Source organism: Mucor mucedo (genome assembly GCF_025094135.1).
Source record: "Mucor mucedo strain NRRL 3635 chromosome Unknown EV154scaffold_5, whole genome shotgun sequence".
NCBI lineage: Eukaryota > Fungi > Mucoromycota > Mucoromycetes > Mucorales > Mucoraceae > Mucor > Mucor mucedo.
In genome coordinates this window covers 400,891-423,020 of record NW_026252289.1, presented here as the reverse complement: position 1 = coordinate 423,020, position 22,130 = coordinate 400,891, and the positions used below count along the sequence as shown (strand labels likewise).

Sequence of the window (22,130 nt, the reverse complement as noted above, 5' to 3'; positions counted from 1 at the left end):
TTATTAATTTGTCATATAAGATTCTCTAAAATGGAATTTTTATATCTAATCTATTATACTAGTGTAAGGGTATTAAAGTAATGGTATATATGTTTTATGATTTCCACGTAACAGCATTTGGATTTAATTTATTCTTGGTTGATTCTCGCTTATTCTTTGCTGGTTGTTCATATCCCTTGGGAAGTTTAATTGAATACTTGGATAATTGTCCATTGATTTCGGTAGTAAAGGTCAAATACCCATCCTCAGTAACATAGTCAGGTTCACTCGCTGGTGCTGACGTTGACGCCTTGGGTGCCTGCGTTGGCTTTAACGATTGTGATGATCTGGCTTGAGATGATTTGGCTGCTTGAACAGGTTTAGATAATTGATTAGCTTTGGGCGATTGATTAGGTTTGGATGCTTGGGTGGGCTTGACTGCTTGTGATGGCTTAGGCGACTGATCGGATTTGGTTGATTGAGCAGGTTTGGGTGATTGTACAGCTTTGGGCAATTGAGCAGATTTGGGCGGCTGAATTGGCTTGGTTAACTGATCAGGTTTGGGTGATTGAGCAGGTTTGGGTGACTGAGCAGGTTTGGGTGACTGAGCAGGTTTGGGTGACTGAGCAGGTTTGGGTGACTGAGCGGGTTGAGTGGACTGAGCGGGTTGAGTTGATTGAGTGGGCTGAGTGGATTGATTGGGTTGATTGGGTTGAGTGGATTGAATGGGTTGAGTGGGTTGATTAGGTAGAGGAGTTTGAGAAGTTTGATTAGGCTGGGGTGGGAGAGAAGGCAAAGTTGGCTGAGGTGTGTGGGGAGGTTGGGGAGAAGAAGAAATATTTCTATTCATCATGGAGCCTGTTGATTTTCTATGCTGAGTCTTGCGTTTTGAGCGATACAAGGATGCTCTCTTTTGTTTAGCAGTGAGAGCTTCAATATCGTTAGACAATGGTGAGGCAGATCTTTGATATTTGTTCAGTTCTAATTGCATGTAATCCATTTGAATTCGGCTAACATTCTCAGCTTGTTTTAAATGACGAATTTCTTCATCTTTTTTAAGGATAGATTGTCCCAACTCGAAAATCCTCTTTTCATCTTCCACAGAGATTCCTTCTTTTTTCGACGTCTCCAACTTCATGCAAATATCAAAGTAATTTTTTTGTAACTCTCTGTATCGTGTTGCCCATTCTTCAGCACTCTTCTTTGCTTCATCTTCAGACTCCATAATATCAGCCCAATTTTCGGATTTCTTATCCTTGGATACTTTTTTACCAAAATCTTCGCTACAGTCCAAAACACCCGTTGCAGTGGTTGTCGAGCTTTCAGTGGCTACCATTTTCTGCTTGTAACTCAAGACTTTTAACTCAGCCTCAGATAATTGCTGCTTTGTCTTAGATATTTCGCTTTCGCGGCCCTTCAAGCTTGATTCAAAAGAGGAAACGTCTTCCAGCAGCTGTCTATTCACCTGCTTCATCTGTTTGATTTGATTCTTTAGCTGCCTATTTTCAGTTTCCAGGTTGAACACTTGCACCTCTTTCTTGGTACTACTACGCATCTGCTGTTGACTTTTTTGTTGTAACTCTAATTGGTTTAATTTTTTTAAGGTTGCAGCCTTATCTTCCCATTGTTTTGCCATTGAAATAGTATCGATTTCATGTTGCTTCTCTAATTCAGCATTTCTTGTCTTCAGCACTTCTATGTCAAACGTTTGTCGTTGTGCTTTTGATCGATACATGTGTAATTCTTTTCGGAGGATCTCCAAGTCTGTTTCTTCTGATGAGGATGCTTGTGATGCTGGGTCCAACGAACTTAATGTCATTCTTCTGGACATATCTACATGGCTTTCCATACGATCTACTAAAGTGGAAGCAAATCCAAACATCTCTTTCTTTTGTTCTTCCCAAAATCTACGTGCCTCAAGATGACTTTCTGATGCTCTCCAAACAACCTGTCCCAAATGAAATTGCAATTGGGTCTCAATGATGTCGTCAATACGAGAAAGGACTCTATTTTCGTTTTCGTTGTTGCTATTACTGGATACGCTTTTCTGATGAGTGTCTCTAGCAGTAGCATGATCACCGGTTGGTGCGTTGTACAAAGAGGGTATTTGTGGTACAGGTGGTACAGCCGAAGACGATATAGAATGTGAAGGTAACTGAGTTGGGGAATGAAAAATGAATAAGAATATATTAATATTACTCTTTATGGAACATACCGTAGTTACTTCGCTGAGTTTCCTTAAGGCCATGAATCTAGGACTAACGGCACTATTATTACCAAAGTCTTTTGAATAGTTGTCTACAATAGAGGGCTTGCGTTTATCTCTACCAGATGTAGAAGAGAGTGATTTTACAGGTGTAATTGGGGTGGAAGAGGATGAATTCATTGGGGTTTTAGATAATCTACGAGCTTTTAAAACATGGGAAGGTGGGCCTAGAGCGTTTAATGTATTCATTTCGTGTTGTAATTGTGAAGGACGTCGATTGAAAGAAGCTCTTTCATAAATCGTACTGTTATCGTGTAAAAAAACTTCTTCAGATGTTGAAAATCGAGGAGACAAGAAAGATTTTGCATCGCCACCGTTATATAACCCTATCGAAAATAAAAAAATTATAAGTGGAGTTTAGAAAGTCAAGTATGACAAGTTTCATTACCATTCTTATTGCTATTGTCCTTGTCTTCAAACATGGAAGAAGTTGGGTGGTAAGAGGTATCATCATGATGCGAACAGATATAGGCATTAAATTCATAATTACTGCCTGCATCCTTGTTTTTTTCTTTATTCTGTTTGAGTAAATTTGGTACGTCATTGGCCTATTGTTATGTTGTCAAATTAATATAAACAATAAGATCTAGTATAATTAGTCATTAAAGACGATATGATGTTTTGTGTACCTCGTGTGTCAATCCCAAGAAAAGTTCTTCTTCTTCAATATCTGTGTCATCTTCTGTCATTACTTCGTCATTAGCCTTTTTAAAATTGACCTCGTCATCATCACTACTGCTACTGCTGTCATCATGAGGGTGCTTATTCTATCAATTAAATTAGGATGTATAAGTTAATAAGGCTAAATCGGCAATAATGGTTTATCTTTATTTGTTTACAATCAGATTATTTATGCCATTATCATAAATGCTTAATTCGACACGTGGCGTTTGCAGAGGAGAAGAGTTTACTTTGTCCATTTTCTTTATTTGTAAATGAAAGATTTCAAGAAAAAGAAAGAGGAAAAAGAAGAAAAAATAAATTAATTGGAAAAAAAAAGTTATTTATATTTTTTATATACATTTTACAACAATATAATTCTTAGTTTTAATGTAGGTAAAAAAGCACACCACCATCCAAACAATCTATCAAAAAAGTGTTGTGATAAAATCCCAAGTGACACTTGCCAAAAATAGATAATTTACAACGAGTCCTTTATTTTTTAATAAAAATGATGTAAAAACGTGGGTGGTTTTGGAAAAAAGAATAAAACAACGCAGTTACACAAATACAGTAAAATTCGATTCTGTCGATGAAGAACCAATCACCTTGAGATGGACCACTCCCTTAGCTGGCAGATCATGGATTTCTCCATCTAAACATAGCTCAGCTTTATGTTTCACGCGTAATAATAAATCAGTAGTTTTATAATATTCGACTGGCTCGGAGTTCACGTGGATCCCACCTTGAAAAGCCCCCATACTTGCTGTTGTTAATGTTTCTGCATCCACTCTTCTTAATAGCACAACGTCCATTTCTTTCTTTAAAGGCGAGGAAAAAGGTGCAATTTTAAACCCTTTTTCTAATGAATGCTGCTTGCTGGCGATGAAATAAGTAAATTCATCATTCAATACGACATCTTGCTCCATGTCAATAAATCTTTCTAGTTCCGCATTATATTTCATTGCGTTCTTTAAAACTAGCTCTCCAGGATATTGTTGCAAGAATTTCAATAAGAACATGGCCACTAAAGAGAACCGTTTATTGCCCATAAAATATCGTAGATATCTTGACTTGGACACGATCTGTGCATGAAATCCCCAGCTCATAACAACGAGTAACCGGGTTGGTTGTTTAGTTTCATCATATTCGATATTTTCTTGCCAATTGGCTGTGGCATGACTATGGCCTAATTTGACATCCATCATGTAAAACGGTTCTTCTTTTTTCCCTTGAATAATCCTTAATGTTGCTTGCTCAACGTTATCAATGTTCAGACCTAATGCGAAAGCGTTTCCGGAACCTACTGGTATAACACCTAGACGAATACGACAATGAGGGGACGCATCCAAAAGACCATTCACAATTTCATGAAGTGTGCCATCACCTCCCATACTAATGATGATGGCATGATCGGTTAACTCTTGAGCAACACCCTGAACCAAAGCACGCGTCTTACCGTCAGATTCAGTAATAATTTTCGTGATATTTGACTCGCTAAAGCCACCCATGACGAGCATGGGTTGTACAACGGTTTTCCAATAGTTTGTAGCAAGCTGGAGACCTGATGTGGGGTTCAAAACAACAATGACTCTAGTTTTAGGTAATTCATCTCGGTGCGGCAACGCCTCCTGCTGGAATTGAATAGCAAATTCGGATAATGATTGCTTATCATCGCCCGTCACTGATATAAATTGTAGAGTGCGCAAATGCCATTTTACATCTTGTGGCCGAATATTAGTTAATGTCTTTTGTGCTTCCCCTATGACTTTGGTATCCTCCTTTTCTTTTTCAATCAGATGGACGGATAATATTTCATCGTCATATTCAATGCCATAGATAAACTCGAGGTCAAATATCTCTTTTGTTGCAGCTGTGCTACTATTCTTGTGCTCTACCATCAGCTGACTATTATCAACGAGTAATTGTACACCTTCATTTGTTATATTATTTTTAGCTGGTGTTGAGTATACCATCTTTTATTTGACCAAAAATAAAATAAAAATTAAAAAAGGACAAAAAGCAAAGAAGACCCGATAAGAGAATAAGTATCTGTGCCACACGAGCCGGGCATTCAATATTACGGGATCATCTGTCCTGCGCAATTTAGTTTAAGTATGGGCTCATTACGCTATTCTTCGGTAAACGTCTACCCGTACACTTTATCAAAAGAGGGAATCGGCGTAGTCATGTTTACTGTATATATGCGCAGCTAGTAACCTCGGAGAGCGGTAAATATTGTTTAATCACTGTGAAAGTATAAATAAAATAGCTACGGGTCCGTGCATAAGACGGTTACTTATATGTTGAAGGTTATAAATATGGGCAAAAATTCCGGCCAACAAAAAGCTATTTAACGTACATATTTGATATGAGTAATTTTTTCTCCGTTAGTAGATGGTACAATTTAGTATTTAGATATGTAAATTGTGTAAGAAGTATGCTTTACATGTAGCCCCTTTGTTTAAAGTCAGCAAAAATAACAATTTTATGTGTCGGCTATAATCTACCGTGTTATTTCAATCAATATAGTTCTTACAAACAGCCAGAGTGCACGTAGCCCCAAAGTAAGATCGGGGATGTTTTTAAAACTTGGAACGAAAAGTATTCGATCAGAGATAACGCTTAAGTTAGTTCTTCGGTAAACTCAATGGTTGCTCTTTCGCCCTTGTGATTATTTAATATTAGCCTTGAGCAGGAATACTAGGTTCAAGTCCAAACAAGATATTAAAAGTAAGCTAGATTACACGCATCTATGATTATCATATGCGTCCAATCCTATATTACGACTACACGCACCCTGGCTGTCCCTAGGGAAAATTGGGTATCCCTTATTCGTATTTGCTAGTTATGTATGAATTTAGAACAATTGCAATTTTACATAATTCATCACTTGATTATTTGTATTCAATTATATTGTTTTGTCTAGATTCAGTAAACAAATCGAGTATACTGTCCATGCTTTCTTATGTTTTCATATTCTTAGAGTATCCCAACGGTCTAAATTTGATTGGAAAATAGAATTGTTTTCTTATTGCAAAAAGATAAGAAAAAAGGAAGTTATTCCCAAGGGTGATATTGCTCAAAATTCATCATCGTTTGAGATTTTGACAAATGATAAGCACAGTTGTTCGTCTTTACATCGTTTAGCGGATGAATTTGATAAGTTTCGGACCCCATTTTCTGGTTATTGTATCCTGCAAAGATATTTTAGCAGAGCGTATATGCTATCAAAAGAGTGAAACTCATGTCTTTCTTTCTGTAAAGTTATCTTCGATTCGTTCTGTATCCATGTATTGAGGGCTAAAATACTTTTTAATTGCTGCATTTTGATTATGTGCATGATCTTCTTGTCTTATTAGCCACGGTATCGGGCCCTTCCTTTTAAGCACTGATTATGCGAAAATCACTCAAATGTACTACATATAAACCGACTGAATCATCATTCTCATAAATATCATGATTTATTATAAGTTTGCCCCATTATATAACTGCTTGATCGATTACAGGCTCGTCATTGTTTACATGCATGACGGTCAATCTTGATTGTAAAGTCGATAAAGGAGGAGATCTGTGTACGAGTGTTTTTTTTTCTAGATTGATTCAGATCTTTTTAGAAAAAACAAGACGATAAACAAAATGGCTGCTAATATAGACCATGGTGTACTCTCTGCTCTTTTCGGTGACTCATCCGGTTTAACATTTGTAAAGAACATGCAGAATATTAATATTAAGGTTTTCACATGTATTTATTACTTAGATGCGTACACCGTACACCTTGGCAACTTTTGTCAATTTATCCGTGGGAACAGAGTTATTAGCCTTGATTGTCTCAAACAACCCACTAATAGCTGTTACATAAAAAGAGTGAAAGGAAGCGTGTTAAATAAAATGAGATTTTTTTTTAGGTTTTTTTTGTATGATGTTTACCTTGTTGATGGTGCTTGCTCAAGAACATGACCAACATGTCTATACGTTTCACTAGAGATAAACCTTCCAAGACGTCAAAAGCGTCTTTTGGAGGCATATTTTGTGCAACCATGAGGTCAACCATTTTTTCAAACTGATCCGATTCCAGCGACGTTTTAAACAAGGTAGCATAAGATGATGGTGGGATGCACTAAGAGAGTGATTAGTTGGAGTCGTGTACGAAAGAGAATAAAGAGTAATTACCTGCAAGTACTGGTATAAAATATCATCGCCTCTACTCTTGTAGGTCTTCCAATCCCTTTCAAACTCAAAGTTGGTACGAGGACATTTCAATGGTGATGTAATTTTTGTTGGTACCTGCATCAATACTGGCGGTGCTAGTGATGCTGGTGCGGGTGCAGGTTGTGTAGGTTGTGTAGGTGCAGAAGGCGTGTGGATAATCTTGGATGGTAATTCTGCAATTTTTGATTTCTGAATGGGTGCAGACTTTACGGATTTGTTTACGGGTTTTGTATTAAGCACAGATGGAACTTGATCTACTAATTTGGGTTCCGAATAAGAAGCATCAATGACGTTGATGGATAAGCGGCGTTTTTCTTTTCCGGTTTGTTGATTTATCTTGGGTAAATTCTTTAATTCGTCCAGAATAGACTTATTATTAGGTTCAATGGCTAACCCCATTTCAAAATCTGTGTTCCATCGATATAAAATAAGATGAGTTCTCGGGACTTTTCATTTTTTTTTTTTAAAAAAAGGACACTAAACCTCTTTTAGCTTCATTGAATCGACCGAGTTCCCTTAATGCAATACCACGTCGCCAAAAAGCCTTTACATTTCTTGGTGCCAATTGAATACCTCTCGTACAATCCTTTTCTGCTTCCAAAAACCTACACAGATTAAACAATTAGAGTCACTCTCATCTTGTGTGTGTGTGTGTCTGTGTGTGTGTGTGTGTGTGTGCATGCGCATATCTTACTTGTTGAGTTTGAGATAGGCCATGGCACGGTTCACAAAATAGACAGGTACGGTTGGATCCAAATCAATTGCCTTTCCATAATACACAATGGCATTTTTAAAATCCTTCTTTCCAAAGTATTCGTTTCCCTATTAATCATTCATGTTGTCAGTGAACCGTTCTCTACAGTGTCTGTATGATGCTTTACCTTTGCCTTTTCCGCTTCAGCTGTAACCTTATTATTGCTGGTGCTTTTCACAGGTGCTGACTAAATGTCAAAAAAAAAAAAAAGTTAACAAGAGTTAACAGGATAGAAGTTCAATGTACCTTTTTCAAGGAGTCTAAACCAACAGGTTTTAAATTATCCAATACAAGTTCTGTTGTTTGACGTATTGCTGGTAAAGTCTAAATAAAATAAAAAAAAGAGGGGGTTTGTTATCATTCTGAGGGGTGAAGGGCCAAAGGTTACTTACTTTATTATGGACAGGTTTATTTCTTAAAAGTGCTTCATCCTTTTTGTTAATGTCCTTTTGCCAATCCGACAAGTCTTTCCATATAGCATCCATCTTTTTTTTTTCTGACAAAACAGAAATAAGCCACGTAACAAAGTTAAAGAAAAAAAAAATGTTATCAATGCTAAATGCGGTCCTTCAAAGATGTCAAAAAATCGCCGCTTTTACGAACTAAATAGTGTGTGTGTGTTGTTGCTCATGACGCACCCTTTATATAGAACCGGATTTTTTTTTTTATATATACAAACACCTTTTTTCTTTTTCTTTTCTTTACTTTTTTTTTAAAAAATAAAAAAGACTCATGACAACACCCACTTTTGAAAACGACCCAAATATTGATGTCCATGCTCCTGCATCGACATATTATACAACGGGTGAAAATGCTAGACAACGAACAAGAACTTACACGGTAGTTATTTCTAGTTGTAACAAGTGAAAAAAAAAAACAGAATACTGACACTTGGACTTTTTTAATAGAAAAGTCATCTCGAAAACACCCCTAGTGGAGGTGGACTTGAAGGAACGCACCGACGTCGAGCTTCTCACGGTAAGTTTTAGTTTTTAAAAGAAGAGGTGGCATCGGATGTTAATAAGGCTGTAGACGACAAGAATAAAGCACGTCGATTTTTGATTGACGTTGAAGAAACACAACGCAAGATTTTGGAACAAGAAGATACGGACGGTGATTTTCAAATTACGATTAACGATTTGGGACCCAAGACCATGTCGCTGGGTACTGCAGATTCAGGTGGCTATCGAAAGATTGATATCCGAGGCACTTACATGCTTTCGAATCTATTACAGGAACTCGCATTAGCGCATGATTATGGCAGAAAACATATTGTCTTGGATGAAGCTCGTCTCAATGAAAACCCCGTTGATAGACTCTCGCGCATGATTCGTTTTAACTTTTGGGACGGTCTTACTCGTTGCATCGATTCTGACTCCTTGGAAGTTATCTGTCCAGACCCAAAGAATAGGTCTTCCAATGTTCACCCTCGTATTTATGTCCCCTGTGATGATACAGAAGCATTTGAATTCTATACCAAAGTAGGCGAACTTCGTAAACATATGAATCTCGAAGTCGAATATTTGCCCAAGAAAATTACAGCAGAATACGTCAAGAGTATCAATGATCGTCCTGGTCTCTTGACGTTGGCTATGCGCAAGACAACCGATAGTCAAGGCAATGAAACTCATGTAGGAGAACCCTTTGTTGTTCCCGGTGGTCGTTTCAATGAAATGTATGGTTGGGATTCTTATTTTGCTTCTTTGGGTCTGTTAGAAGATGGTCGACTAGAATTAGTCCGTAGTATGGTGGAGAATTTCGCTTATCAAATCAAACATTATGGCAAGATCTTGAACGCCAATCGATCTTATTATCTCTCTCGTTCTCAGCCTCCCTTTTTAACTGATATGGCGCTTAAAGTATACGAAAAACTTCACCCAGATGATGCCGAGAAGAACAAGGCATGGCTGAGACGTGTATTGAAATCTGCTATCAAGGAGTATTGGGAGGTTTGGATGTCCGAACCTAGATTGGATCCAATCTCCATGTTATCAAGATATCGTCCCGATGGTTCTGGTATCCCTCCCGAGACAGAGGCCTCTCATTTTGTACACATCATTGAACCTTTTGCTCATAAACACAATCTATCAGTGGATGATTTTAACGAGAAATACAATGCAGGCGAATTAATCGAGCCTGACTTGGATGAATACTTTATGCATGATCGTGCTGTCCGAGAATCCGGTCATGATACTACCTATCGTTTTGAAAAGGTCTGTGCTAACTTGGCTACCATTGATCTTAACTCGCTCTTGTACAAGTATGAAATGGATATTGCCGATGCTATTCGGGATCATCTGGACGACGATATGCAGGATTTTGACGGTGTGCAACAGGATGCCGAAGAATGGTTAGAGCGCGCTAAACAACGTCGTGCTCGCATTGACAAGTACTTGTGGAACGAAGAAAAATCGCTCTATTTTGATTATGATACTGTTAAACAGGAGCAAACCACCTATGAAAGTGTCACTACCTTTTTTGCCTTGTGGGCAGGTTGCTCTAGTCAGGAACAAGCTCAAAGTATGGTCAAACACTCACTTTCCAAGTTCGAGGTGTTGGGAGGTCTTGTGTCTGGTACAGAGGAATCACGTGGCGTGACTTCACTTGAAAGGCCCAATCGTCAATGGGATTTCCCATTTGGATGGGCTCCGCATCAAATGTTGACTTGGGTTGGTTTAGATAAATATGGCATGCGCGACACAGCCGCTCGATTAAGTTACCGCTGGTTATTTACGTGAGTATTTTTTTTATAGATGTGGCGTGTTTAAAAAGAACCGGGAAAACTTAATTTTTTTTTTGTCTGAAAAAATAGGATCACAAAAGGGTTTGTTGACTTTAATGGAGTTGTACCCGAAAAATTCGATGTGGTTAGTTTATCACATAAAGTCGAGGTAGAATACGGTAATGTGGGTACAGATTTCAAGTGTGTGCCTCGTGAAGGATTTGGTTGGATGAACGCTTCTTATCAAGTGGGATTGAGTTATTTAACTACGCAGATGCGTCGTGCTTTAGGCGCTTGTACTTTACCCGACTTGTTATTTGAAAAGGCCATGATTCGTGAACATCGTATGCTGGGTCTTACTCCCGAGGAAGAAGAAATGGTCATGTTGCGTCGTCGTAAATCCACTATTGCTGCACGCGATATTACTCGTAATGGTAGTATCAGTGCTGCCGTCACTCGTATCTCTATGGCAGATGCTGCACCACCTCATTTATAAAAGAAGAAGAAAGACAAACTTTTTTTTTATTATTATTATTATTAAACATATATATATATTTTTTTTACAACTTGGAAAGACGTTCGTTCTTGACTAATTCAACTAACTTGGCACTAGATCCCCAACTAGATTGATAACCGTGAGAACTGTGACCATAGTTGTGGCACACCTTCACCTTGTCACCGTTGGAACGACCTTAGATAAAAAAAAAGAATGAGTACAAATGATGGATAGATAATTTATAAATACTTACGACGAGTCTCCTTTTCTAAACGGATACCACCGGTACGTCCAGGACGGAAACCAACATTGATGGACACAATGTCAAAGGCAGACACACCTTTACCGTGAGTGATCTCGGGACATAACTTGTAGCAACGTTCCAAGATATCAGCAGTGATAGCATCATCGGGTGCTGTGTTTCTATTTTCACGATCTAAAGTACCACCACAAATGACTGTACCATCAGATCTAGGAATAATATAAGTCCATTGATTGTTGCCTATAAACGTATAAAATATAAGTAATTGATTTTTACAGAAAAAGATATGCTGAGTTTTAAAAAATGGTTACCGTCGATATAGTGTTGAGTCTAATAATAAAGAAAGTTTTTTAGATAAGATATGTGTAAAGTCTATGTGTGTAACCTTACCTTGATATGGGGAGCACGAACAACAACAGTTTGCCCACGAGCGGGATACATGGTATGATCTTGTACATCCTTAAGATAGTAAGAACCCAAGCCAGTACAGTTAACAATAGTATCAGCCTCCTTGTAATGTTCGATAGCATCAGCGATACTTTCAAAGGTACCACGTTCGATACGACCACCTAATTCTTGGATGGTCTTGACCAACCAAGCCAAGTAATAAGGTACATTGGCTGTGACTAATATGGGTGTAACTAGATTAGGAAATTGTGTAAAATATCGTGGGGAAAGTTTTCCTTACAGGTCTCAAAAGTATAACCGTAGGCGGTACCAGGAACTAATTCATTGTCGGAAATCTTTTTAACCTATCAAATTTTATATTATAGTTTAGAGATAAGGTTTCTGGGTAGATCATCTAAATTTGCACAAGGAAAAAAAAAAAAAAGAAACTTACATCCTTGTAAATGCTGCGAACCCAATAAACGTCTTGACCAGGTACACCGGGTTCTTGACAGTATTGAATACCGGGACATGCCATGACATGAGCTTCAGGGACTTCCTCACAAAGACGCTTGAATTCCTTCATGGTATACATGTCAATTTCTATTTTAAGGGGGTGGAAATTGTTGAGTGATTTGTCAAGAAGAGAGAGAAAAAAAAATTACCTTGGAGACGGAGATCATCGTGCTTAGCAACGGTAAGAATAGAAGCACCGGCCCAGGGAGAGGTATATTCGGAGGAGAGATCTCCAGGCACATGCTTGGCAACAATAGTGACATTTTTGTAACCTTCTCTCAAAAGACTGACAGCGGTGGTCAATCCACTAACACCAGCACCTACACGCTTGTGTCAGACGAGTTCAATTCAGTTTTGAACAATGATAAATTCACTTACCAAGAATCACAATATTGTTGGACATTTTTTTTTTTTTTTTTTTCAGAAAAAAAGGAAGAATAAAGAGGATTCATCCATGGGACGATCCTCACCCCACCATTTATAGCAGAAAAAAAAAAAGATATATTAGGAAGTGAGAGTTGAGTTATATTTCAATGTCAGACACGTCACGTGACTAGGTCGAAAACAATTGGGTGGCAGGGGGTTGGGCAAAAAAAAAAAAACTCATTACGTATTCCCTTTTTGTTTTTCCTTTGTTCGTCTAAAAAAAAAATCTTTCCCCGTTTTTTTTTTTTTTTTTATTCCACTAAACCTTTACTACTTTACAACAAAAGGTATGTCGCAGTCTACTACTACTACTTTGGAAAGCAACTTGGCTTTTTTTTCTTCTTGTTTTCAACTTCTCCGATACTCTCTCTCTCTTTGATGTCATTATAACAACTAGTGGAAAAAAAAAAGTTTTTTTTTTTTTTATTTATTTGAAAATCTCATCTTGAACAACAAAAACAAGCCTCACTTTTTTTTTTTTTTTTTTTTTTTTTTTTTTTGACCGTAAAAAAAAAAGTTGTTGTTGTTGTTGTTACGATTATGAAGAAAGAAGAAGAAGAAAAAAAAAAAAACTTAAAAATCGGAGGGAAGGGCCTGGTTGATTTTCCATTGAAGAAGCAAAAAAAAAAAAAATAATCATTTATAATAATTTAATAACTTAATCTACATTCAGTCTAAAATGTCTGCTGCCGACCACGCTGATGATCTCATCGATTATGAGGAGGAAGATGAACAAACCATCCAACAAGAAGCCGCTGCCGCTCAACAAGCCGAAGCCTTAAACGCTGATGATGATGACAAGAAAGATAAGAAGGGTTCTTACGTTGGTATTCATTCTACTGGTTTCCGTGATTTCCTCTTGAAGCCTGAATTATTAAGAAGTATTGTTGACTGTGGTTTCGAGCATCCCTCTGAAGGTAAGAAAGCCTCTCTCTCTCGCTTCTAGTGTGTTTTTTTTTTGTATTTGTTAAAATCTAATGACGCGTCAAATCAGTTCAACAAGAGTGTATTCCCCAATCCATCCTTGGTATGGATGTCTTGTGTCAAGCCAAGTCTGGTATGGGTAAGACAGCTGTGTTTGTGCTTGCCACCCTTCAACAACTTGAGCCTGTCAACGGAGAAGTCTCTGTGATTGTCCTCTGTCATACCCGTGAATTAGCTTTCCAGATCAAGAACGAATATGCGCGTTTCTCTAAATACTTACCTGATATTCGTACCGAAGTCTTTTATGGTGGTGTTCCCATGACTAAAGATGTAGAGATTCTCAAGGATAAGAGCAAATGTCCTCATATTCTTGTAGGTACACCTGGTCGTGTTCTTGCCTTGATTCGTGAAAAGCATCTCAAGTTAGCCAATGTAAAGCATTTTGTGTTGGATGAGTGTGATAAAATGTTAGAACAATTAGATATGCGTCGTGATGTTCAAGATATTTTCCGTGCTACTCCTCATCATAAGCAAGTGATGATGTTCTCTGCCACTTTAGCCAAAGAGATGCGTCCTGTGTGTAAAAAGTTTATGCAAAACCCTTTGGAAATCTATGTTGATGATGAAGCTAAATTAACACTTCATGGTCTTCAACAATTTTATATCAAGATGGAAGAAAAGGAAAAGAACCGTAAATTAAACGATCTTTTGGATACCCTCGAATTCAATCAAGTCTGTATCTTTGTGCGTTCTGTCTCTCGTGCTAATGAATTAAACCGTATTCTCTCCGACTGTAATTTCCCCAGTATCTGTATTCACTCTCAAATGAGCCAAGATGAACGTATCAAGCGTTACAAATCTTTCAAGGACTTTGAAAAGCGTATTATGGTCGCTACAGATATCTTTGGTCGTGGTATTGATATTGAACGTGTCAATATCGTCATCAACTATGATATGCCCGATGGTGCTGATACTTACTTGCACAGAGTCGGTCGTGCTGGTCGTTTCGGTACTAAAGGTCTTGGTATCACCTTTGTCTCTGATGAAAAGGATACTCAAGTCCTTAACGATGTTCAAAGCAGATTCGAAGTCAACATCGTTCCTCTTCCTGAGGAAGTTGATATCAACACTTACATGACTTCATAAATTTTTTTCCTTTTTTTTTTTCTTTATAGTTCAATCTCAATCACCCAAAAATGACGAAATAATAAAAAATGGTGTTTTTTTTTAAAAAAAACGTTTTTTTTCTTTTTCTCTTTCTATTTCTTTTTTTCTCTATTATGCTTCGTCTACCTAGAGTCCTAAACGGAAACACCATCAAGGCGTGTACACGTCCTGCCTTTCAACACCAACCTAAGCGTAAGCATTTTTTTTTCCTTTTTGTGTTTGAGAGCTTTATTTTTTTTTTAAAATTAAAATTCCACCCTGTTAAAAGGTCTCTTGCAAACTACACAGGTAAAGTCACTGCAGGTAAGACCATACTCGTTTGGCACTTCCAAGATTCTAGCCTTGACTGCTTTCAGCGGTACCATGGCAACGCCCTTGATGTTCAACAAGAAGACAGTCCACTGTGAAGGTAAGATGGAAACAAGACACATAAAAAAAAAAAATCTCCTAACATGATTATTAGCTGCATTTGCCACGGAACCATTGTTTGAAAAGAAATTGAGTAAGCCGCTCTTGAATAAGGGAGAACTCACATTTGGTACGTTTCTTGGTGTTTGTACGGGATTCTTGATCAAGAAGGTAGGCAAGATCTTTGCTGCCTTTGTAGGAACAGGCTTTGTGTTTTTACAGGTAACTTGCAACTGGAAAAAAGAAAAAGGAAAAAAAAAAACTCATATATATCACTAGTACTTGGCGCAACAAGGTTATGTCACAGTGCATTGGGATCGTATGGAAGGAGGTTATAAAAACACACTAGGTGTAGACAAAGATGGTAGAGTCTCCACCAAAGTACTTCAATCCAAGTGGCAAAAGTTTATGAATATCTTGACAAGTAACATTCAATTTAAATCTACCTTTTTAATCGGTTTTTATGCTGGTATGCGTTACGGATAAATAAAATTTCCTTTTCCTCCCCTCTCTTTAGTGATGCGGGGTATTTTTTTTTTTTTTTTTAGTAGTGCCTTTTTTCTTTTTTCTATTTTTCTATTTTACACCATGTCGAATCCTTTTACTGAATCCAGTATCCAAATATTAAAAGAAGCCTTTCCAAAAGTGCAAGAGTCTGTCATTGACGACATGTTATGGACGGCTAAAGGCAATGTGCAAGACGCATTTGAAATGTTACTTAGCATGACCAACGGTCCCGTAACGTATTTTCTCGACCTTTATTTTCTTACAAGTGTGTGTTTCCTTATTAAAACTTATTTTATATGTGTGTGTGTGTATATATATAGGATACTTTTAAACCCTTACCTAAAGTAAGAAAGAACACACAAGCCAGTGGAATCACACTAAAGACTAATGAACCAAAATATATAGGTGAATGCCAAGCCTTTGTCTGTTCGGGAAGAATTAGATCAATGGCGTCAAGATCTAAGAAAAGAAAGTAAGCAACGAGCCACCGTCACTCGTAACGTTCAATCCACACCCAGTTTCTCTAGTAAGTTCCTTTTTTTTTTCTTGCCTGTTTTTAAGAAACTAAGTAAATTTCATCAGATATGTTCAGATCAAGCAGACATGGTAACACACACACACACCGAAAAAAGATGATAATAAAATTTTATAAACTAAACCCAAAAAAAAAAAAAAAAACTCACTAGAATCAACTAGCAGCTTTCAAAGGTAAAATGATGATGATGATGATGACGAAGGAGGAGGAGGGGGATGCACGCACTCTTGCGACTAACATGCTTTATGATAGACCATTACCATCTAGGCCTTTACCACCCAGACCGTATACCAACAGTACACCCAATGTACCTCTTCACAGTAAGTTTGCAAAAAAAAAAAAAAAAAAAAGTATTGTAGTTGACATCCAATCTAGACCGACCAGCGCCCGCATTACCTAACCGTAGCACATCAAACACAAATAACCCGTTTCTAAATCCCAACCTAACAAATAGCAACACGACAACAGGTATTAAAAAAAAAAAAAGAGATACATGTGAAAAAGGCTAAGATATTGATGTGATATGTTATTAGAGCCACAAGCGTCATTTAATCCATTTGAGGAACAAGAGGTCCCACCTCCTGCGTATCATGAAATTAATCGCGATACACTTATTCATAATAAGTGAAAAAAAAAAGTTTGATGAATAAAGTACGTCATGTTGATTTCCAAAAAAGGGGTGTGAATCTCAACCCCCAAACAGGAAAAAAAAAAAAAAAATTGTGACTTAATTTTTTGTTCATGGTGACCTCATTTTTGCATAAATCATGTTTCTAAAGTTAAACTCTTTGTATAAAAAGCAATGCGAAAAAAAAAGTTTTTTAAGAATTTTAACTCTTTTTTTTTCCTTACTCTTTTTTAAAAGCTTTTAAAAAAAAAAACTATATATATAATATGAAACTCTCTCCTCTTACTCTCTCTGTCTGTGCCGCTGTAGTCTTACTTACACAACAAGCTGACGCCAAAGGTAAATATTAAAAATAAATAAAACACGTCTTTTCTTTTTTTTGGATGGGGGACAACATTTTCTGACATGCCTCTGTAATAAAATAGCTGCCACTACTGCTATTCAAGAGAATGCTGATTGGACAAAAGACCAGGTGCAAGCATACCTTGACAAGTATCAAATCACGTATGACAAGAATGACGAAGGTCTCTTTGACACGGTGCAAAAATACCGTGACGCCGCTATGGTGAATGCCGGACTTTTTATCAATGATAAATCCAACACGGTGCAAAGATTAATCGAAGGTCTCAAGAACAAACTCGAGACCAAGTACAAGTTAAAGGCTGATGATGTTCAAGCCTTCACCGATGACGTGCAACATGAATTGAGACAATTGGAATTAAGTGGTAGCTTAACTCAAGACAAGGTAAAGCAATCTTTGGACAAGTTACAACACAAGGCCATCAAACAAAAATACCTCACTGCTGCTCAATACAAGGAAATCTCCAAGGATTTACAATCTTCTTTTGCTACTCCCACTTGGTTCCAAAAATTATTCGGTCCTTCTACCTCAGGTTACTTTACAGATGATGCCTTCCATAACTGGATCTCTAATACCATTACTCATCGCTTACAAGAGAACAAGGACTTGACCAAGGAACAAATTCAATCTATTGTCGATACCTTGAAATCTGCTATTGCCTCTACTTCCTCTTCTGTACAAGATCTTTCCAAGTTAGCTTCGGCTGCTTGGTGGAAACAATTATCAACCGATATTGAAAAAAATGCTAAACTTAAGCAAGGTCAAGTCACAGGTATTGTAGACTCCTTAAAAGATGAGGTGAACGCCTACAAGATCTTTGCTATGGATTATGCTGGTGAAGCTTCAGATAAGACTCAAAGTGTCTTGGGTTCTGCTACTCAATACCTTGTAAACACCGGTAGTTATCTCCTCTCATTTATTCAACCTGTCAAGTCTGCTGAGGAACGTGCTGCTGCCTCTGCTTCTTCTGCCGCTGCTTCTGCTACCGACGCTGCTGCTGCCTCTGCCTCTTCTGCACGTTATGCTGCTGCTGCTTCTGCCTCTTCTGCCGCCGGTGCTGCTACCGATGCTGCTTATGGTGCTGCCTATGGAGCTGGTAACAGTGTATCCTCTGCCGCTGCTGCTGCTACCGATGCTGCTGCCAGTGCTCGAGATGCTGCCGCTGCCTCTGCTGCCTCTATCCATTCTCAAGCTTCACAAAGTGTCAATGATGCCAAGAACAGCTTTGGTCATTTCTGGAAGCAAAAGGAGTTGGAGACTTACAAAAAGATTGGATATACAGAAGCACATATTGATTGGGTCGAGAATTATTTGAGCAAGACATTCCAGGATAAGCGTAACTTTGCCAAGGAGACTGTACAAAGTGCCATGCATACCATTCGTGATTATCTTGTTTCTGCCAAGGTCCAAACTGCTGCTCATGTGGATCATCAATTAAAATCGATTGAAAACTTGATTGAGTCTTGGAGAAAGACGGTTGTTCATAATGAGTTGTAAATTTGCATAAAAAACACACACACAAAAATCCATTCCCCCCTTACCACTACCTATTTTTTTAAACATTTTGAAAACAATAACAATATCAATAAAACATAGTTAAAAAAAAAAACGTTTTTATTATAATTATAATTTTTTTTTTTTTTTTTTTTTTTTGAGGAGTAAGATAAAAGGGTATGGGGAAAAGAGAGAGATATGTGTGTGTGTGTGTGTATTTGTTCTAGACGGTAATTTCTTCTCCGTGTGAGGTATCATGTTTGATGGTATCACTTTGTTTGGCAGCGAGTGTGGAATCATCCAAGAGGACACTACTACTTCCAGCTCCACTACTTGCGGTACTCATACGATGATTACTTAATGTCTTATTAGGTTGTGTCTCTTCTTCAGCAGTCATTACCAAACCTGAGGTATTCAAGTAACCACTTTTACCTCCCAAATTCAAGGTATCCAATAAAGTACGATAAATAAACTTGTAAGCCCAAACATTACCACGCATTCTTCTCATATCCACAATATAAAGTCCCGGTAAGTTCTTGATCTTGCATAATTCAACACTGAACCGCACTTCATCTCCAGGATCCACATTAGGATCACCGTAAATGGTGGTAGCCACACTTTCATTGGGTGTTGTAGGGGTAGGGTTGGTGGTATTTGTGGCACTGGGACGACGTAACAACATACGAAAGGGTGGAGGTTGGATCTTTTTCACAGGTTTCTTGGGTCGTGCACATTTTAATTTGAATTCACCTCCATCACGTTTGAACTCTAATCCTAACGATTTTAAGGTTTGTTTCACTTGTTGGAAAATTTGTGCAGGTGGTCGACTGGTTAATGCTTCACCATCTACAGCGCCATGATGTGTACGTAATTTGATATCGTCCATGCATGTTTCGCTAGCTGTGGTGGTTGTGCTGCTAGGTGGGAGAGGTGGGACAGGGCATCCATGTTCTCCTGATGCATTGGAAGATCGATTCACTGTGCCTATTGTTTAAAAAAAAATTAAGGTTAGACATCCAAGGCACACACACACACACACACACAAAACTTACTTTGAGGTTTCTTTTTGAACCAATCCATGAGTTTTTTACCTGCACTACGATGCTTCTCTTTATCAGATACAGTTTGTTCTGATACGGATGGCATCATCTCTGGGGTGGGTGGAGTCATTGTACTTTGACGTCTACTCGACATTTTTGTATTGTCCGTCATGGAATTCACAAGTAGACTAAGGGTCTTCTTGCGAGTACCTCTTGTGACGGGTGGATTGACAGAAAGTCGAACGTTCTTTTTATGAGGCGTACTGGCACTGGTATTGGGTACGACACCCATATTCTTTTGTGGATCTGTAGTAGAGACACTCGAGAGGAACTTTTGTTGGAGAATGGAGGTGCCTTCTGTGACAGGCGCTAAAGACATGTGTCGCGTACGGTTGGTTGTCACACGTTGTTTGGGCGTGGTATTATGACCAGAAAGGAAATGAAGAACCTTTTCGGTCGATGTGGATTTAGGTCGTACTACTGGCGGTAATGGTGCAGCAGCAGCAGCAGCAGCAGTTGCTACTGCTACTGTTGGTGGTGGTGATGCTGGTGATGGAGATGGAGTTGGTAGAGGTGCCACTTCGTCCTCTGCGGGTGTTGTGATTGGTGTTGGTGGTGGTGGTGATGAAGGTGCTGGTGAAGGGGGTGCCTGAAGATCAGGTACAGTGTCGTTATCATTATCAGACATCGGTGTGTCTCCATTGGTGAGGGGAGATTCTGTGGGTGTAATGGTGATATCTGGCATGGGTGTATCCGCTTCTTTCACGTGTGTTTCTTCCTCAGAGACATGTGCTTCTTCTTCAAAGACTGGTATCTTTTCTTCAACCTCTTCTTTTAGAGGTGTTGATAATTGGGGTACAACAGCCTCCTCGTCGTCGTCCTCTTCCATGACAACTGCTTCGTCCTGCCCTCTTTCTGTCGGTTTTTGTGAGACGGGTGTAGAATTTCTGCTGTTGCTGTGTGTGTCGGGTAAAACTTGTTCTTCTGACGTAGTAAACAGGTGCTGATGTGGACTTAACCATGAATGAGACATGATGGTGTCCATGGTGCATCGCTTTTCAGGATCGGGTACCAACATGAGACTGAGTAAATCGCAAGCTTCATCGGATATGTAGTCTGGAAAGATGAGAGGTGTGTTCAGAATGTACTTGTAGAGTAAATTGATATTGTAAGACTCTGGGTTGGCTGGATCATCGTCGTAAGGTAAATAACCACAAAGCATGGCAAACAAGATGACACCACAGGACCAAATATCTACAGCAGGGCCAACATAGACACCTTGATTCATGACGAGTTCTGGAGCGGCGTAACAAGGTGATCCACAAGAAGTTGACATTAAATCATCCTGTGAGGAAGAGAACTGGTTTGCGAAACCAAAATCTGTGATGAGGACATTGCGGTGTCTATCCAACAGCAAATTTTCCTAAGATAGATGATTGATTTATAAGTATTTTAAGATTGAGGAGGAAACATGTTTTTTGTTTTTGTTTTACCAGCTTGAGGTCTCTATGGACAATGTGTTTCTGGTGCATGTAATGTACGCCACTAATCAGCTGTGCAAATAATCGACTAGCGTCTCGTTCTTTAAGATAACGATGAGCGAGGATATAATCAAACAATTCCCCTCCTGTGGCGCACTGTAATATGATGCCAATGTATTTTTCTGTTTCTATTACATCAAACAATTCAACGATGTTGGGATGATGCAGGATCTATTACAGAAGAAAAAAAAAAAGATGATGATCAACAAACAATAAAATAAGAGTATATATATATATATATATAAAAGAAAATTGGTATTACCCGTAACACAGATATTTCTCTCTCTACTTTGGTCATACGTGATGTAGAATCCATACTATCTTTTCTGATCAACTTGATGGCTACTTCCTGGCCTGTCTTGACCTCGATACCGAATTTAACTTTACCAAATTCCCCTTCACCCAGTGTTTGGAGAAGGAGATAAGGGCCAAAGACAGTGGGTTTTCTGCCTGGAGGTAAGTGATAATGGTACAGTTGATAATAATATTGCCACCAAGGTTGGTTGTGACGAAGCTTTTCCTGATGTTCTGCTTCTTGGTGTCTCTGCACTGACTTTTGTAACTCACTGGGCATGGCCGTGACGGAGTGTGCTCGTTGTTGTTGATGACGACCTGGTGGATTGCCCGTAGCTGCACTATGTGTGGTGGCAGCATGAGAAGACATGATGATGTTTATTTTAAATTAGTTTTTTGTAAAGAATAAAAAAAAAAAGGTAGAGTCATTTATTTTTATTTTTTTTATTTTTTTTTTTTTCTTCTTTCAATAATAATCAAAAAAAAAATAATGAAAAACGTGACGAGTGTCCTTTTTAAGGTAAAAGGGAGGGAAAAAAGGTGTAAACAGT

At 38.3% G+C, this 22,130-nt stretch overlaps 10 protein-coding genes across 10 annotated transcripts; 5 read left to right on the top strand and 5 right to left on the bottom strand.

Moving 5' to 3' along the window:
* Positions 1-14: 14 nt before the first annotated feature.
* On the bottom strand, positions 15-3,187 carry EV154DRAFT_492461 (uncharacterized protein). Its single transcript, XM_051599673.1, has 5 exons — positions 3,085-3,187; positions 2,875-3,012; positions 2,634-2,793; positions 2,195-2,571; positions 15-2,134 (listed from the first exon to the last, which is right to left on the bottom strand). The coding sequence occupies exons 1-5, from the start codon at positions 3,163-3,165 to the stop codon at positions 95-97; spliced, it is 2,796 nt and encodes a 931-aa protein (XP_051462901.1). The 5' UTR covers positions 3,166-3,187; the 3' UTR covers positions 15-94.
* A 113-nt stretch (positions 3,188-3,300) lies between these two features.
* EV154DRAFT_492460 (ATP-NAD kinase-like domain-containing protein) lies at positions 3,301-4,909 on the bottom strand. The gene has a single exon (XM_051599672.1). The coding sequence runs from the start codon at positions 4,879-4,881 to the stop codon at positions 3,466-3,468; it is 1,416 nt and encodes a 471-aa protein (XP_051462900.1). The 5' UTR covers positions 4,882-4,909; the 3' UTR covers positions 3,301-3,465.
* A 1,473-nt stretch (positions 4,910-6,382) lies between these two features.
* EV154DRAFT_492453 (uncharacterized protein) lies at positions 6,383-8,538 on the bottom strand. The gene is made up of 8 exons (XM_051599671.1): positions 8,264-8,538; positions 8,118-8,195; positions 7,999-8,058; positions 7,812-7,939; positions 7,601-7,722; positions 7,079-7,524; positions 6,836-7,025; positions 6,383-6,756 (listed from the first exon to the last, which is right to left on the bottom strand). Exons 1-8 carry the CDS (start codon positions 8,354-8,356, stop codon positions 6,662-6,664), a joined length of 1,212 nt encoding a protein of 403 aa, XP_051462899.1. The 5' UTR covers positions 8,357-8,538; the 3' UTR covers positions 6,383-6,661.
* A 13-nt stretch (positions 8,539-8,551) lies between these two features.
* Positions 8,552-11,183, top strand: EV154DRAFT_492451 (trehalase-domain-containing protein). The gene is made up of 4 exons (XM_051599670.1): positions 8,552-8,711; positions 8,780-8,849; positions 8,904-10,605; positions 10,684-11,183. The coding sequence occupies exons 1-4, from the start codon at positions 8,604-8,606 to the stop codon at positions 11,087-11,089; spliced, it is 2,286 nt and encodes a 761-aa protein (XP_051462898.1). The 5' UTR covers positions 8,552-8,603; the 3' UTR covers positions 11,090-11,183.
* EV154DRAFT_492449 (uncharacterized protein) lies at positions 11,098-12,554 on the bottom strand. Its single transcript, XM_051599669.1, has 7 exons — positions 12,404-12,554; positions 12,193-12,341; positions 12,040-12,103; positions 11,742-11,977; positions 11,663-11,681; positions 11,343-11,591; positions 11,098-11,284 (listed from the first exon to the last, which is right to left on the bottom strand). The coding sequence occupies exons 2-7, from the start codon at positions 12,331-12,333 to the stop codon at positions 11,154-11,156; spliced, it is 840 nt and encodes a 279-aa protein (XP_051462897.1). The 5' UTR covers positions 12,334-12,341; positions 12,404-12,554; the 3' UTR covers positions 11,098-11,153.
* Positions 12,555-12,871: 317 nt separating this feature from the next.
* On the top strand, positions 12,872-14,841 carry EV154DRAFT_492443 (ATP-dependent RNA helicase uap56). The gene is made up of 3 exons (XM_051599668.1): positions 12,872-12,967; positions 13,354-13,597; positions 13,675-14,841. The coding sequence occupies exons 2-3, from the start codon at positions 13,360-13,362 to the stop codon at positions 14,748-14,750; spliced, it is 1,314 nt and encodes a 437-aa protein (XP_051462896.1). The 5' UTR covers positions 12,872-12,967; positions 13,354-13,359; the 3' UTR covers positions 14,751-14,841.
* Positions 14,842-14,884: 43 nt separating this feature from the next.
* Positions 14,885-15,665, top strand: EV154DRAFT_558472 (FUN14 family-domain-containing protein; the record flags this gene model as incomplete). The annotated part of the gene is made up of 4 exons (XM_051605489.1): positions 14,885-14,963; positions 15,040-15,180; positions 15,235-15,401; positions 15,459-15,665. 4 exons carry the CDS (start codon positions 14,885-14,887, stop codon positions 15,663-15,665), a joined length of 594 nt encoding a protein of 197 aa, XP_051462895.1.
* Positions 15,649-16,940, top strand: EV154DRAFT_492433 (uncharacterized protein). The gene is made up of 5 exons (XM_051599667.1): positions 15,649-15,917; positions 16,007-16,030; positions 16,092-16,212; positions 16,269-16,292; positions 16,755-16,940. The coding sequence occupies exons 1-5, from the start codon at positions 15,699-15,701 to the stop codon at positions 16,847-16,849; spliced, it is 483 nt and encodes a 160-aa protein (XP_051462894.1). The 5' UTR covers positions 15,649-15,698; the 3' UTR covers positions 16,850-16,940.
* A 128-nt stretch (positions 16,941-17,068) lies between these two features.
* On the top strand, positions 17,069-18,818 carry EV154DRAFT_240518 (uncharacterized protein). Its single transcript, XM_051594548.1, has 2 exons — positions 17,069-17,188; positions 17,275-18,818. Exons 1-2 carry the CDS (start codon positions 17,116-17,118, stop codon positions 18,705-18,707), a joined length of 1,506 nt encoding a protein of 501 aa, XP_051462893.1. The 5' UTR covers positions 17,069-17,115; the 3' UTR covers positions 18,708-18,818.
* Positions 18,819-18,846: 28 nt separating this feature from the next.
* EV154DRAFT_240512 (kinase-like domain-containing protein) lies at positions 18,847-22,099 on the bottom strand. Its single transcript, XM_051594547.1, has 4 exons — positions 21,548-22,099; positions 21,238-21,456; positions 19,757-21,167; positions 18,847-19,688 (listed from the first exon to the last, which is right to left on the bottom strand). The coding sequence occupies exons 1-4, from the start codon at positions 21,947-21,949 to the stop codon at positions 18,928-18,930; spliced, it is 2,793 nt and encodes a 930-aa protein (XP_051462892.1). The 5' UTR covers positions 21,950-22,099; the 3' UTR covers positions 18,847-18,927.
* Between the last annotated feature and the right edge of the window lie 31 nt (positions 22,100-22,130).

Coding starts and splice junctions, on each gene's coding strand:
- EV154DRAFT_492461 (XM_051599673.1), bottom strand. CDS start 3,165: ATGGACAAAGTAAACTCTTCTCCTCTGCAAACGCCACGTGTCGAATTA. Junction 2,794..2,874: donor TCTTGGGATTGACACACGAG/GTACACAAAACA, acceptor ACATAACAATAG/GCCAATGACGTACCAAATTT. Junction 2,572..2,633: donor GGACAATAGCAATAAGAATG/GTAATGAAACTT, acceptor TATTTTCGATAG/GGTTATATAACGGTGGCGAT.
- EV154DRAFT_492460 (XM_051599672.1), bottom strand. CDS start 4,881: ATGGTATACTCAACACCAGCTAAAAATAATATAACAAATGAAGGTGTA.
- EV154DRAFT_492453 (XM_051599671.1), bottom strand. CDS start 8,356: ATGGATGCTATATGGAAAGACTTGTCGGATTGGCAAAAGGACATTAAC. Junction 7,723..7,811: donor GCCTATCTCAAACTCAACAA/GTAAGATATGCG, acceptor TAATCTGTGTAG/GTTTTTGGAAGCAGAAAAGG. Junction 7,026..7,078: donor TTTTATACCAGTACTTGCAG/GTAATTACTCTT, acceptor TCACTCTCTTAG/TGCATCCCACCATCATCTTA.
- EV154DRAFT_492451 (XM_051599670.1), top strand. CDS start 8,604: ATGACAACACCCACTTTTGAAAACGACCCAAATATTGATGTCCATGCT. Junction 8,712..8,779: donor AACGAACAAGAACTTACACG/GTAGTTATTTCT, acceptor CTTTTTTAATAG/AAAAGTCATCTCGAAAACAC. Junction 8,850..8,903: donor CCGACGTCGAGCTTCTCACG/GTAAGTTTTAGT, acceptor ATAAGGCTGTAG/ACGACAAGAATAAAGCACGT.
- EV154DRAFT_492449 (XM_051599669.1), bottom strand. CDS start 12,333: ATGTATACCATGAAGGAATTCAAGCGTCTTTGTGAGGAAGTCCCTGAA. Junction 11,978..12,039: donor CGGTTATACTTTTGAGACCT/GTAAGGAAAACT, acceptor CACCCATATTAG/TCACAGCCAATGTACCTTAT. Junction 11,285..11,342: donor TTTAGAAAAGGAGACTCGTC/GTAAGTATTTAT, acceptor TTTTTATCTAAG/GTCGTTCCAACGGTGACAAG.
- EV154DRAFT_492443 (XM_051599668.1), top strand. CDS start 13,360: ATGTCTGCTGCCGACCACGCTGATGATCTCATCGATTATGAGGAGGAA. Junction 13,598..13,674: donor TTTCGAGCATCCCTCTGAAG/GTAAGAAAGCCT, acceptor GCGTCAAATCAG/TTCAACAAGAGTGTATTCCC.
- EV154DRAFT_492433 (XM_051599667.1), top strand. CDS start 15,699: ATGCGGGGTATTTTTTTTTTTTTTTTTAGTAGTGCCTTTTTTCTTTTT. Junction 16,213..16,268: donor ATCCACACCCAGTTTCTCTA/GTAAGTTCCTTT, acceptor AAATTTCATCAG/ATATGTTCAGATCAAGCAGA. Junction 16,293..16,754: donor GTTCAGATCAAGCAGACATG/GTAACACACACA, acceptor ATATGTTATTAG/AGCCACAAGCGTCATTTAAT.
- EV154DRAFT_240518 (XM_051594548.1), top strand. CDS start 17,116: ATGAAACTCTCTCCTCTTACTCTCTCTGTCTGTGCCGCTGTAGTCTTA. Junction 17,189..17,274: donor ACAACAAGCTGACGCCAAAG/GTAAATATTAAA, acceptor GTAATAAAATAG/CTGCCACTACTGCTATTCAA.
- EV154DRAFT_240512 (XM_051594547.1), bottom strand. CDS start 21,949: ATGTCTTCTCATGCTGCCACCACACATAGTGCAGCTACGGGCAATCCA. Junction 21,168..21,237: donor TCCATAGAGACCTCAAGCTG/GTAAAACAAAAA, acceptor CATCTATCTTAG/GAAAATTTGCTGTTGGATAG. Junction 19,689..19,756: donor GTTCAAAAAGAAACCTCAAA/GTAAGTTTTGTG, acceptor TTTAAACAATAG/GCACAGTGAATCGATCTTCC.